This window comes from Symsagittifera roscoffensis, chromosome 9 (genome assembly GCF_963678635.1).
Source record: "Symsagittifera roscoffensis chromosome 9, txSymRosc1.1, whole genome shotgun sequence".
Lineage (NCBI taxonomy): Eukaryota > Metazoa > Xenacoelomorpha > Acoela > Convolutidae > Symsagittifera > Symsagittifera roscoffensis.
In genome coordinates this window covers 8,746,497-8,760,801 of record NC_087070.1, presented here as the reverse complement: position 1 = coordinate 8,760,801, position 14,305 = coordinate 8,746,497, and the positions used below count along the sequence as shown (strand labels likewise).

Here is a 14,305-nt window from a genome sequence, read left to right as displayed (position 1 = left end):
ACTTTCTTCCGTTGGACTAACTCGAGGCCCAGGGTGCCCATAAGATCCCGCCCCTGTTATAGTCCAGGAATTCGTCTTTTGAAGGTTGTAGTTGAATATTCGCTTTACCTAACGTTTCTTTTATGTCGTTAATGCTAAAAATAGTCACTGGGGATCCACTGTCGATCCACAACCACATTTTCTTCCCTGATACTTCAACTTGCACGCGGGCCCCAGGGAGCTTTAGTTCGGTTTCATTCCTCTTCTTGTGTATTGACATTACCATGTAATCGTCCGATCCCGACGTCATGGATTCATTTTCCCCGCACCCCTGCTGATTGACCCACGACACTGGATCTTCGTTCAAGTCATTTACGTTTTGTGTACTTTGGTGATGCTCATTTTCCTCCCTAACCAGTCCGACTCGTCCTCGTCCCCTCCAATGGTTAGTACCTCTTCTAACTCCTCGACATGTTCGTTCAAAGTGACCCAATTTTCGGCACAAGTTACATGTTGCTCCCCTTGCAGGACAGCTCGCAATGTGATCCAGGGTAAAATTTGGTGCGTCGCAATTGTAACACCTACGATTATTTCCGCTTCCTCCACTACTACTTGATCTTTGAAATAGCCGGAGCTGTTGAAGCTGGTTTTCCCGTATATGATTTGTATGCGCGCTCCCCGCGTTCGTATGATAATGCGATCCGGTAGACTTCTTCAGGTAATTTAGTTGATCGTGATAATTCTCGTTGGTAATCCGACTCCCGCATATTCATAATGAAAATGTCACGAACATTTTCGGCCGCATTTGCAAAATCACATCTACCTGCTAGAGCGCTTAGTTCCGCATGGAACTTTTCGAACGTTTCATTATCACGTTGTTTTCTTCCGTAGAAAAGACCCCGTTCATGTGTTACATTCCTCTCTCTTTGGAACACATTTTTCATCTCATCTAGAACCCGTGGGTACCGTTCAGTTTTAATGTCAACCGTCGGTTTCCGTGCTTTGAATATCCGTTGCGCCTCGTCTCCGATACATAGATATAGATTAGACTTTAACTTCTTTTCCGACTCGAGACGGTTTTTCCCATTTACTTCTTCAGGCAACGCCGTGATAGCCGCCGCGTTTAGAGTACTCGCAAAATAGAAATCATCGGGATCAATATCGTACTTTGCTATCATCCCCCAGTGAAACTTAATTATCCACTCCTCCCAACAGACTGGAGGTTCCGGTGTTCGTGCTTCCCAAAATGCTACTATGTTTAATGGATTTTTCCCTCCTCCTTTTTTGTCTGCTGGCTGCGCCATGTTAATGTCGTGTGTTTGGAATATCAAAAGATTGTGAATAAGTTGTATATTTAGTTCAACTGTTAGGCATCAAATCGAAATCTTACTGCACTGTTTTATTTCAGATCAGAACGGACGTTGGAGATCACAAGGTCAAAGGAGCAGGTCTCTAGACAGAAAGAAAACAATTGATGGCATTTACATAAACTTAAAAACTGGTCCCTATCTCAGTAGAATGCTTAAAATTTGAAGGCCCTGTTGAATATTTTGGCTGGCTTTTTTTTCTTTTAATGAAGAATCTTTTAATCCAGCGGTTGCTGTGCCGATAGCTCAATGTGCCGACAACAATAAGATCTTCCGTTTTTTTTGCAATGAAGGGCGACCGAATTAGGTGAAAACTAAAAGATACAAAGGAAAAATAGCTAAAATAACGTTTAAGTGAAGAAGAATTAATTCCGCTAACATGTATCATGCATTTTGCATCAACAGAAAATACATTTAAGCATAACAGACAAAATAATTTGACATTTATTTTACAGCAAGGATAGGCAAAGAGTTGGACAAACCCACTTAGCGCCTACCCTAATGGTGAACATTCTTATCTGTACTAGCATTTATTAAAAAGGTAATCATAATGATTTAGAAATTAGGAGAAAAAATAGATAAATTTAATATAAGTTAAACTAGTTTTATCGATTTTTTTGCCCAGCCTTTTCGGCCCTTCAAGTGTCTTGAAATTTAGGATGTCAGCTGTTCATGAAATTGTGACGTCTAGTTTGTTTCAATAACCAAATTTTTTTGATTTTTATTTGGAATACAGACTACAACCAATATGGCTTTAATATAATACACTAAATTGACCTCATACGAGTTTTAGCTGTGTGGTCAGAACAGCATGTAATGAATTGTTTTTATAATGAAGACTTGGACGAGTGATTAAGACGCGCGGCCTTTAACGCAAAGGTCGTAAGTTCGAATACCGCTTAGGTGACAGTTGGAGTCCCAGTGTCATCCGCCTCCTCAAAGTGGGACCGGCTGCGGTAAAATGGTTAACATCTCTCTCCCCCACGGCTAAAAGGCCCAAGGGTGAATGGTGGGAGTTGGGTCGGGGCTTGTTTAAAAAACTGTGTTCATTCGGATGAGTTCAGGTCTATGGCTAGCTGGATGCAGTGGCATGGTAGCAGGTGCCGTGCTCCTGGGAGGAATCACTCGACTGACAGAGAGTGGACTCTCAATGGTCAATTGGTCACTCATCAAGGAGATGAAACCACCTTCTAACCAGCAAGTAGGATCCCTGTACTATACCAGCTCACATTTTCAGGGGAAATATTTCTAGTTCAGGCTTATTTTCGTATTTTGTTTTTTTTTCTCTTAGATTTAAGTACACCGTTTGTTATTTTTTGCTTGTGTTTGCGATTCGAATCTGTGTGAATATTGTTACCCTTTAGTAATTGGTAATGAGTAATGAATATATGATAATGTTAATTAATGATTCTTTGTTAAATATTCCTTGAAATTTTTCTGTCGCTCTGTTAACAGGAATGGGAGGAGGAGTTTTCAAGATACCAACAGTCCCCAGAGTTCCAAGCACTGCATTCCCATTTCACCCTGGAAGACTTCAAACGTATCTTCTACATGGAGTGGGCACATCGCATGTGGGGGAGAGCCATTGGCCTGGCCTATTTCATTCCACTGGCATATTTTGTGGCAAGAGGCAAAATAGCCAAAACAGGTTGCTTTTATTCTATCCACCTGCCATATGTTAACCTGTATGTTATATATTACATGAATCTATGTCTCTTGTAAATAAAAAATAATTTAAGTTAGTTCTCTTGACGGAAGATAAGCGTTCAATGTTTACTGTTAAGGATCCGGGATAGTTTCTGAAGTAATTTTAAAGAACATCAAAACATACGATGTTTAGATGCTTAGCCATCCAACCTTGGCAGTGGCCTAATAATTAAAAATCAAAAAATACGTTTAGACGCTAATGACGTTTGAAGATAACGTATATATGGCTCGATTGTTTCTGTTGTTAAAGATTACTTTTAAAAAACGCCACGTAGTTAGGCTGTGTCAGTTAAATAGGCTGTTCGGTTCATGATCATGAACACAATAGAGACCACCGGATCATGAACTGGTTATAAAATAGTTAGTAACCCATTTTTCATCACATATTTCCTTTAACCTCAGTTAGATTTGCGGTAACTTAACTCTTTGCGAACACAGTTGGTACTGGTAGTTGATGTATTGATAGAAACTCCTTCTCTCGTCAATAAAGACTAAAGTCAATGGCTATTTTCTTGCATAGATTATAAGCGACATGGAGCCTTCTGTTGCCTCCTTCTGGCGCAAGGGGGCTACGGGTGGTACATGGTTAAGAGTGGGCTGAAGAAACCAGAGAGAGACACAGATATGCCACGTGTTAGTCAGTACAGACTCGCAGGTAAGATCGAGATTCTATTTAGATATAGCGTATTTTAAGTTGCTAGTGTGTTGTGTATACAATTAAGTATGGTGATTTCTTAACATATCTCTAATTTTCAATGTGAAACTTAACAATTGCATTGCGAACATTCTTTTATCATTAAGAGTCATGAACGTAGTGAATACTCTTATGTAGGTCTCGGTTATTTTTTTTAATACTTTTTTTTTCAGGAAAGAGTCTTAGTTTGTTCCCGCTCAATTTTGATTTTTCGCTGTTTCATTTCGATTTGTTTTTAAGTTCAGTTCAGTTTCGTTGTTAAAAGGAAGGCAAACTTCACTATCGAACAGTTGAGGTATAAAGGTCACGATAAACGTGATCGACTTCTTATTTCGAAAGTGGATTTAAATTATCAGATTTCGCAGCGTTACACGTTACCTATTGCGCAGCGTTACACGTTACCTATTGGTCCAGTTTTCTCAAACTTAGACTCTGTGTCAACTTTAGACTTCTCAATCTTCAGAAGGATTTTCAAAATGCTACCATCCACCATCAAAAATTAGTTGTAGATAATCCTAACCCGAGTAACGATCATTTTTTTTGTACACGGGTGGTTTTTGTATGCCGAACATTTTGTTTGTATAGGTCACTTATTCCTCGCTTTCCTTCTGTACTCCGGATTCCTCTGGACGTCAATGAGTCACTTGAAAAGAGACCTTCTGTTTGAATCCCACAAGAACCTAAAACGACTCCGTATTTTGGCCCATATCAGTAAAGCCATGGTTTTCATCACAGCTATGTCTGGTGCTTTTGTTGCCGGTTTGGACGCTGGACTTATTTACAACTCGTTCCCTAAAATGGGAGATTTCTGGGTGCCGCCAGAGATTTTGGATTTTGACCCCAAATGGAAGAATTTCTTCGAGAACTCAACAACCGTCCAGTTTGACCACAGAATTTTGGGAATGAGCACCTTGACTATCATTTCTTCAACGTGGATTATGTCGAGATTCACACCTCTTCCGAAAAGAGCGAAGCTTGCTGCGAGTTGTCTGATGGCTATGGCACTTTTCCAGGTATTGTATTGTTTATTGCATTATGTTTTAAAAATTGGCTCTACAATTCTTATGTGTGAGTTTAACTTTAAGGCTAATTGAATTTATCGCTCAAAATAAATCTCAAAAGAGACCATGTCATTTATGATTCACTAGTTTTGAAACTAGTTAAGAGTTTGAAACGAGTTAAGTGTTTTGTCGTAGACCACTTTGGTTATATTTTTCATCATAAATTTGCATCATCGAGAAATTGATAGAAATTGAGAAAAAATAACCTGTCCATTTAGAAAAAAGAGAATTTAATTTAATATTGCTTTGTAAAAGATATAAAAATTATTGACTTTAATTCAAATTTGTCCAAATTTATTTAATTTTTCTTTATTTATTTCTATATAGAGTCCGATTCAAAATTGACTCGCCTACTTTGTCTTGTAGAATAATTACGACAACTTCTATCTTGCAGGTGCACCTTGGCATCACGACTCTCAAGAACTACGTCCCAATATCCACAGCCTCTATGCACCAGTGTGGATCTCTGGTCGCTCTATCTCTCGCACTCTGGCTCTCTCATGAGTTGAAAGGCATCAAACGTGTCGCGCGCAAGATCAAATAAATTCAAATTCTGCTAAAATGTCTTTCGAACTATTGAGTAGTGGAAGCTGCGTTGATGTTTCTGGTGATGATTTCATGATTGTTTTCAAGTGTTGATGAACTATGATTCATAGTTAGTTTCGGCCGCTTCGAAAGTGGGACAACTAGATAGTGTTTTTTAAATGCCTCAAAATTTTATCTGAGTTTGAGTGAAATATCTGTAATTCAGTTTCGAAAACAGAGTGTTTGTTCAAATACAGCTAGTTTTTTCTTGTAAATCTGTATGGAAAAATTACAGCTTTGGCACGTGCAAGTGTGTGTGGACATTTTTTATTGGAGAAATGCAGCAGTTTTAAGCAAACTGATTTGCACCTAATTAATTATTTTTATGGTAAATTAGCCAAAAACGCTCATTATTAGGTTTTAAAAAAGTCAGTTATCCTCAATATCCAATCTTATATAATAAATGAAAGTCTTAATGAAACGAGGAAACTGATAACAGCAACCTCAAAGCTGAGAAAAAAACTTTCGAAAACCGATTCGGTCCATGAAATAAATATAAGTATTTCAAAGTTTCATAGCTTTATCATTCGAAGTTTTATAGCTGTAAAGCTTGCTTAGAAAAACTGAATTTTTTCGCTTACCGATTCAGTCCACAAAAGATAGATTATAGATAACTTGAATTATTTCAAATTTTTAGCTATAAAAGCTAGCCTAGAAGAACTTAATTGTTTCACGAACTGATTCAGTCTACGAACTAAATTGAAATTTTTCAAAGTTTCCTAGCTTTAAAAGCGTGCTTAGAAAACCTTAATCTTTTTGGGAACCGATTCTGTCTACACAATAACTTGAAAAAATTCAAAGTTTCATAGCTGGAATAGCTTGCTTAGAAAACTTCAACTTTTGGTAAAAACGATTCTGTCTACGAAGCGCTTGGATTTTTTCGAAGTTCATGGCTTGATTAGCTCGCGCAGAAAAACTTATTTTCGCAACACCTTTCCTTTAATAAATAAATTGTAACTATTTTAATTTTTTATAGCTGCAATAGCTTGATTAGGTGATTTTTGAAGTCGCTCTAGTAGCTCGCTCCATTAGCTGGCTTAAAAAAAAACAATTTTCGCAAATTGTTTTGATCTGAACAACACAAATAATTTCAATTGTTTATAGCTTCAATAGCTTGCTTCAGTAGAAGGTGAGTGTTTTTGCCAACCAATTCGGTCCATGAAATTACTTGAAACCTTGAAGTTTAATAGCTTGAACAGCTTGCTTAGAAACATTTTTCGCACTCTGATTCGCTTCACGAAATTAACTTGATTTATTTAAGGTTTCGTAGCTTGAATTGCTTGCTCAGAGTAAGTTTCATTTTTTCGAGAACTGATTTGTTCTATGAAACGATCTGGCCATGAAACCAATTTACGATCTGGCTCAGCTTGAGGTTTCGAAGTTTCATAGCATGATCAAAACAGCAATTATTTTTTTGCGAGCTGATTGATTACTGGAGAAAGGCTTGTTAGTTGTTCTTGTTTTGGATATTGGCCATTTTTGGTCTAACATTGAGTTTTTAATTTCGAAGACAAATTTCGAGAAATGTGACTTTTGTGATATCGAGATATCTGATCGGGAAGTTAGGCTCTACAAAATCGTTACTGTAAATTAGATTCGACGCATCGAAAAAGCCAAGAAATGTCAAAGATGGCCAAAAAAATCATCTCTTTTTTCAGTCAACTCTATAAAAAAACTCTTTCCGAGATTTAAAGTTGAAAAATACTATCTTCATCTATAAACTTTTTTACCAGTTTATGAAGCAAAGCTCAGACTTTGAAAAATGAAATAGGTCTGAAAATTTTTTGCTCTTCAGCATAAAGCGGTTTCTTTTTATGGAACATCTTTGCTATTTCGAAAGATACAAATATTGATTTTTGATATCAAATTGGACCTCCTCAAATTGGCTTTGACTATAAAAGTGCTCAGGGGCGGATTTAGCACTTGTTGGGCGGATTTAGCGTCCCCCCTCAGGAATTTGACCCCATGCCGACCCGAAGAATCCCCCCCTCTGTACTAATTTGAGATATCCATTTTTGGCTGACGGACCCTAAAATTTTTCGAAAGGCGCCTTGGGCACCAATATATGCTAATTTTGAAGGGGGGAGCGTGCCAAAAAACGCGATTTTTTTTGGTCAAAGTTTTCAATTTTGGAAACCCCCCCCCCCCCTCCAGAGAATCCTAGATCCGCCCCTGCAAGTCCTACCAGCAAGAACAATGAAAACTGATTATTTCTTGACATTATAATTTAAGTCACACTAGGTTTAGATATAATTTTTCCGATGAATGTCAAAGTTCTCCTAGAGCAAGGCCGGAAAACGTAGTGAGTCTGAGAAACAGGTTTTGATAGACTTTAGTCGGGTGCGGTACAAAAGCAGCCGAGACAAAATTAACCAGACGTGAATTAAATTATTGGAAACGACTTGTTGATAATTTTGTACGTCAGCTGAGGCATGGAAGAAAAAAAGTTGAAGAATGCAGCAGAAACATTACGAGGCCAAACTGTGCACTAGATAGGCGCACAATTTTGTGTCTGTATGTTCCTGGAATCCAGAGACAAGTCGTTAAAAATCTTATAAAATTTTGTCGGACTGATGAGAGAACAAAACAAAAACGAAGGGAGCGTCCTTGTTGGGGAATGCCATTACATTTCCCGAAAAGCACAGGGTAGCTTCGTAATAAAAAAACTACGTCTAATTTTTGGTCGAGTTTTTTCTTGTGCTTGCTGCCCAGCTCCTCTATCGGAGAAGCGAAATTGATGAAAAAGGGTGGCTTATAAAATAATCGTTAAAGCTGGTACAAAATAAGGAGGCCCGTACCCAGGGAATTTTCTGTGCAATATCTGAAATTCCTTATTTCTTACATACGTTGATTCTCAGATCTGAACTTCTTTATTTCAGATCTTGATAAGAATTTACAAGATTTCAGATCTAAAATCAGATCTGAGAAATACCTTGTTAATTTATAATTTATGCATTTCGTGCAAAACATGGAATTTTCAATTTTTGAGGTTTCTGCACAACACAATTATGGTTAGGTGTCAACTGTGTTAAAAAGTTACCAAAAACTGTTAGAAGCCCTGCACCATTTTTGATAAGCATGCTCTACTTATGCGTTTCCAATGTTTATCTCACGCTTCGGGAAACATACTTCGGCAGTCTCCAACTTGCGACGTTGCTGAGTACCTGCTAGCAGAAGCTAAAAAGAGCAATAATTGAGTCCGAATCATTGATTTTTCAGATTTGAAATAACCAAGAAAATCTAAATTCAGATCTGAAATTAGATCTGAAATAGATTTTTTCAGATCTGAAATAACCAACAAAAAGAAATTTTCAGACCTGAATTTAGATTTGAAATAACCAATCCTTAAAGTATCCAAGCGTTATTTAAACATTTCACAAGCTATTTCTGAAAAATAGATCTGAGTAAGATTATTTCAGATTTGTTTTTAAAAAATTTACTGAGTACTGGGGGTCACTTTTACACTCTCGGTCAACATTTGTCTGGATTGGCAAGTCCGGATCTGAAGCTTTCACCAGACGATTCGCCCATCAATTCTTGCCATTATATTTACGGTGTCAATTTCCTTTTTCCGTCGCTTGTTACAGCAAAATTAGTACTTGGATACCTGCTGTTTCTGTAATTATAAGAACAGTGTTCCAATATCCCGCCACGCCGAAAGCTTGTATTTTGTTATAGTACGATATAGCTCAGTTGGATCTGGAGTCGTTTTTACCTCCCCGACGTGGCTCCTAAATTGTGAATTTGCTTGTTTTAGCATTGAATCACAGAAATATTAACATTCCATCCGATCCAGAAATAAGTGTCTAGCCGGATCAAGTTTTAAGTAGAGAGCTTTTCGAAAACTGACTTGAGCCACGAGTGAAAGCACCAACATACAAGCTGTACAGCTCCTGCTTAAAAACTTCATGCTATATTTTTGGGTTATTTTTCTGGACTGGATAATGTTGCCTCACCCTCAAGCAACGAGCGCGGATCATGGTGGGCCTCGAACATCCGACCTTTCTATTCAGAGGCGGAGGCGTAACAACTTCACCACCGCTAAAAAATTTAGCCGAGAATTTTTTATCAATTTTTGAATTCATAAATTTGCCGCTTTTTTTCTTTTCACCCTTGCGATAAGTAAGAGTATTGCAATCGAGTGTTAAGCTTTTCCCCGTAAATAACTTTGTTCACAAAATGGTCAAATCGTAATTAGTATATTTTAGACCCAGTGTTTTATACGCATGGTTAATGGATAGCATGCGTGGATACTGCAATGACCTCGTGTTTACGTTAAGAGGAGTCTATTAAGTTTTTCGGTCGTTCGGCTTTAGTTGTATTTTAATTTACTTATGCTTCTAATCTATTAGTTATGTTGGTTTTGTGACGATTGTTCTCTAACAGGAAATATAAATGTTAAAATAAAATTTTTAATATCAATTTTCGGCGTTTTAATTCGTTTATTATAATAAATTCAAATTCAATCAATTTTTCAGCACATTTTGTGTAGAATTAATACATATGCTAGAGATGACAAAGGCTTGTGATTTGAGTCCTGTGGGAGCCTGTTTTTTTAATCGATTCTTTCCTAAATCGACTCTTTCCCGGCAGAAATCAAACTGCTCGACAGCGACAAATCCGTAAAGAAGTCTAGTCAAATAGCGGTTTATTCTCCATTCATTGGGCCAATTGTTCTTTTAAGTTCAACTGGTCGCATTCGGCGTCTTGTTGAAACAAGCTTTGAAGCAAAGCATCCTGTGATACTAGATGGTCGTCACAATCTGGTTGCACTTTTCGTTCGCCAACCTCATCTCAAGTATCATCACCAGTCGCTCGATTATGCCCGCATTCATCCAATCTCGTTTTGCCGTCTTGAAATTGAGATCAATCCTTCGTGAAGTCGAAAATAGACGCGTTCCATGTCGAAAACGCAAAGCTAAGCGCGTCAACACATGATGTTGGATCTCCCTCTAGATCGTTAAGGGTACCGAAAACCTGCCTTTTGTTACTGCGGAGTTGACTATTTGGGTCCATTTTATGTACGTAAGAGGTACGAGAACTGTTGGGCTTTCTCTTTACTTGCATGACGACACGAGTGGTCCAGATTGAAACTGTACCTTCTATAGATGGCAATTCGTGCGTCATGGTTATTCAGAGGTTCATTGCCCGCCGAGGAACTCCGTCTGTCATCTTGTCGGATAATGGCACAAACTTCGTCGGCGCTGATAAGGAACTGATGAAGTGCATCCAAACTTGGAACCAGCAGGCTCCCAGTTGATTAGTACACAAAAGCATGAATGAATTACCCGTTTATATCATCAAATTCTGCGGTTTACGCCGTTTCCAGAATTATTTCAATTTGATTACTTCTTCTACTTATTTTTTTTGTGAGATGTTTTAGGGTTTTGAGTTAAGCGCGGTCACAAACTAGAAATTTTCTGTTTTTCGGGCAATCGTCCGTTTCTTTTTTTTTTCCGGCACAGTTCCAGTTGTACAAAAACCTACCTCTGTCAAAACAAAAGTTTGTATGCCTGATCTGAGCATTGAATTGAAAGCGAAAACGATCTAAATTGAATTATATCAAAAACTATCATTCCAGAGTAGTATTATATCATTTAGCACAATTCCAACGAGATTTCAATGACTGGCAACATAATGTTATCAAGTTCAATAAAATGTTGGCAAAAATTTGTCAACAAGAAGGCAAATGGAAAAGGCGAAAATCCTTTTTGATAAAATATTAGCACAAGCTGAATTTTTAAATTGCGACGCTTCAACTTTGTTGTATAAACTGTTCAAATCAACATACGTTCGCTATTGAACTGTACATAAAACTTAAACTTTCAACAATACCGATAAAATTCTCTTTATCTGACGAGACATGACTAAGTTTAAATCGCATATTCTTACTTGTTTGATAATTTAAGCATCACAGTATTAATAATCATAATACAAAGCCCTTTGCTAAAACTCTTCCATTTTCTGATCAAAAATATGATAAATTCAGGGTGATTCTCGCCTGACATTTTTCGTGTTAAGATTTAACCATCCACTTTGTTTTGTGAAGGTTGACAGTCTGAGTGATGCACCACAAGATCTATTTATAAACAATCGCTATTTGAAATATTTTACATCTAAAGCAGTTAAACAAAACAAGTAATTTTCTTAGATAAATATGAAACAAGTTCTTTCCTCAATCAGCTCAAGCTAATTCGACACGTTTTGGTTATACACACACTAGTCCTACACACTTTTGTCAGACGAGAAAAATAAAAACAAGTTATCTGCACAAAAAACAACACTTAAAGTTGGATCATCGATAAAAATTTTATTGGTTACGCTCACAAGTTGGTTCAATGATGTTTAAAGCAAATGATTGAACTTATGTCTTAATTTAGAACACAGCTTGGTAAATTTCCTGGAGCCTTGTTCGCTAAAACAGCCAAAAATTCAAATTTCTACGTCTTGAATAAAATTTTAAGTGGCTAAATTTTACAATCTAAAATTAGCCTATCAAATTCAAGCAACATGGTCAGAAATTTCAACTAACTGTTCAGGCATATAAAAATTTTTACAACTTTCTGTAAATTAATCGTTTCAATAATGTCAACAAGTACTTTGGCTCTCATTTCTGGCGGCATGAGCCAAAAATATTTTATTTTGAGTTAATGCTCTTAAGATTGATTTAGGGGTCTCAAAATTTGGTAATCTATGTAGTTTTTAAATTGTAAAAATTTGATTCATTTGGTGTCAATTAGTCCTGAAAACCCTCTTCATTAAACCAACACTCATTTCATTAAAATCAGAATTTCATTAAAATAAACATGTTCATACAATTTACTATAGCTCCAAGTACTTATCATTATCCTTACTTTCATGAATTACAAAGAAATGAATTTCTTGGAATTCAAATTCTGCCAGTCAATTTTCAAATGAATTAAAGTGACAATTTTTGGATTCAAGTTAGAAGCAGTAGATTAATCAATCTTCATTGTAGTCCGTACGAAGGGAGTAGTGCTTGCTCCGTATATTTTATAACTTTTGCTGAATCTAACAAAAGTTTGTAATCAAGAGTTTTCTCGTGTTTGAGAACTTGAGTTCCCTGGGTTGGGTTTCTCTGTAGGCGTTGAGATTTGTTCTGCAGATTTTTCTGTAGAAGTTAACCCAAAACAGTTGACATAACAGTTGACTTGAGTAAAAGAAAAAGAAGAACGAGACTAGCTGCATGAGATTTGATGATTTCAGAGAAACATTCTTTACTGTATTTGTCCATATCCTCTTCGCATAATTTACCACTCATATGTTCACACCCGTCCTTTGCGCGGCGTGATCTGGAGATTGTTAAAGGATTATTGTTTCCATTTGCTGGTTTTGTGTTTTCAGACCAGTTCAATTTTATCTCGTAGTCTCTAGTCTGGTCCGAATCGCTCGTTAGGGAAACTAAACAAATCACGTCACATTAATTGTACTTTCTGGGATGGACACGAGAAAATATTTTTTAATCTGTGTTCCTCTTTTTGGAAATCTGAGGAATAGTATCAAAAACATAAACTTAAGAAATACAACAACAAAAGTAATCTGTAAATTTCAAAGTTGCTAATTTAACTCCTATCAAAGATTCGCCACCTACCAACCCACTCAAGAACCGCAAACAACACCTACATCAAGTCAAACAAACCAACCCCAATCATCCACTCGTATATTTTATGTAGAAAACTCCTACACTTTTGAAGAAAGACACACACCACTATCAGAACCGCTAACACCAGCACATCGATACGCACCCCTATTCGAACCATATTACGAATCAACATAACCCCTCACTACAACAAGACCTTAACAGAACAAGATATGCAAGCTAAGACCACAATTTAACAACCACAATAGACAGATAAATTATTATTAAAACCGACGAACAGAAATCTTACAACACCAAGAGTTCAATTGAAAATTTCCTCATCCTCAACATCAACCCCCTTAGATCTTTCTCTTCGTACATTACAAAGTACCCCCCACCGACCCTCCATCTTACTTCTGAACAAAACACACCAATTCTTCCATCAGATGTTTAAGGTTCAACACCTACTTCTGAACTAATTCGTGACAATCCTTCAAATCCCTCCCCCAATTCATCACGAAGACTCCACATTGGATGACCCAAGCATTTTGAAAAGGTGAACAAAATCTTATAAATGAGCCAATAGAAATTTCTCCGGATAACACCTCGTCATTACCAGAAATACTATCCTTTCCATCAGCACCTTCAGTCACCGGTCAAACACCATCAACTACATTCGCACACACTTTCCAAGTCAACTAAACGACAGATATCGTGAAATACAAATCACAAGTAAACCTTTACATTTGGACTGGAACTCATTTGTAGCAGCCTCTCCACTTTTTGGACAACACCTCGAAAGCAGTCACCTCCATAATTGGGCACCACTTAGACTACGATATAGACACGATATGCATAAAGATATTCAGGAACATAATATTCAAATACTATCACAGCAGAATATAACTCTTAATTTTCAAATCACTGTAAAACTAAACAATTTTTGTACATCACCCATTACCACTATCACCACCAGACATCACCAGTTAATCTTCACACCCTCAATTTATCACAAAAGAACTGTTATACAAATACGATAGAGATAGATACACAAAAAGTCCATAGGCTATATAACTTATTATAACCATTTTTCAGGACTCTCGTTCACATTTTTCGTTTAATCATTTGATCAAATCCCTTTTTTTAGTACACCTTAAACCAATAAGTCAAAAAAATCCTTCCCTCAAAGATCTTCTCGTTACACATTATAATTGTGAAGACCACCAACAAAAAACACTACATAGATTTGCTTTAAACCAGGCCACACAATGTGAAATTGAACCTCAAGATAATGAATCAACAACTGTAAACG

The 14,305-nt window shown here is 37.0% G+C and overlaps 1 protein-coding gene across 1 annotated transcript in view; it reads left to right on the top strand.

Moving 5' to 3' along the window:
- The window catches only part of LOC134854122 (cytochrome c oxidase assembly protein COX15 homolog), a 248,534-nt gene extending 242,962 nt beyond the window's left edge, over positions 1–5,572 (top strand). Inside the window, exons 3-7 of the mRNA XM_063870242.1 lie at positions 2,411–2,547; positions 2,802–2,994; positions 3,574–3,708; positions 4,333–4,760; positions 5,203–5,572. Of these exons, the coding sequence (XP_063726312.1) occupies positions 2,411–2,547; positions 2,802–2,994; positions 3,574–3,708; positions 4,333–4,760; positions 5,203–5,352 (1,043 nt within the window). The 3' untranslated portion in view covers positions 5,353–5,572. The remainder of the gene's footprint in view (positions 1–2,410; positions 2,548–2,801; positions 2,995–3,573; positions 3,709–4,332; positions 4,761–5,202) is intronic.
- Positions 5,573–14,305: the final 8,733 nt, after the last annotated feature.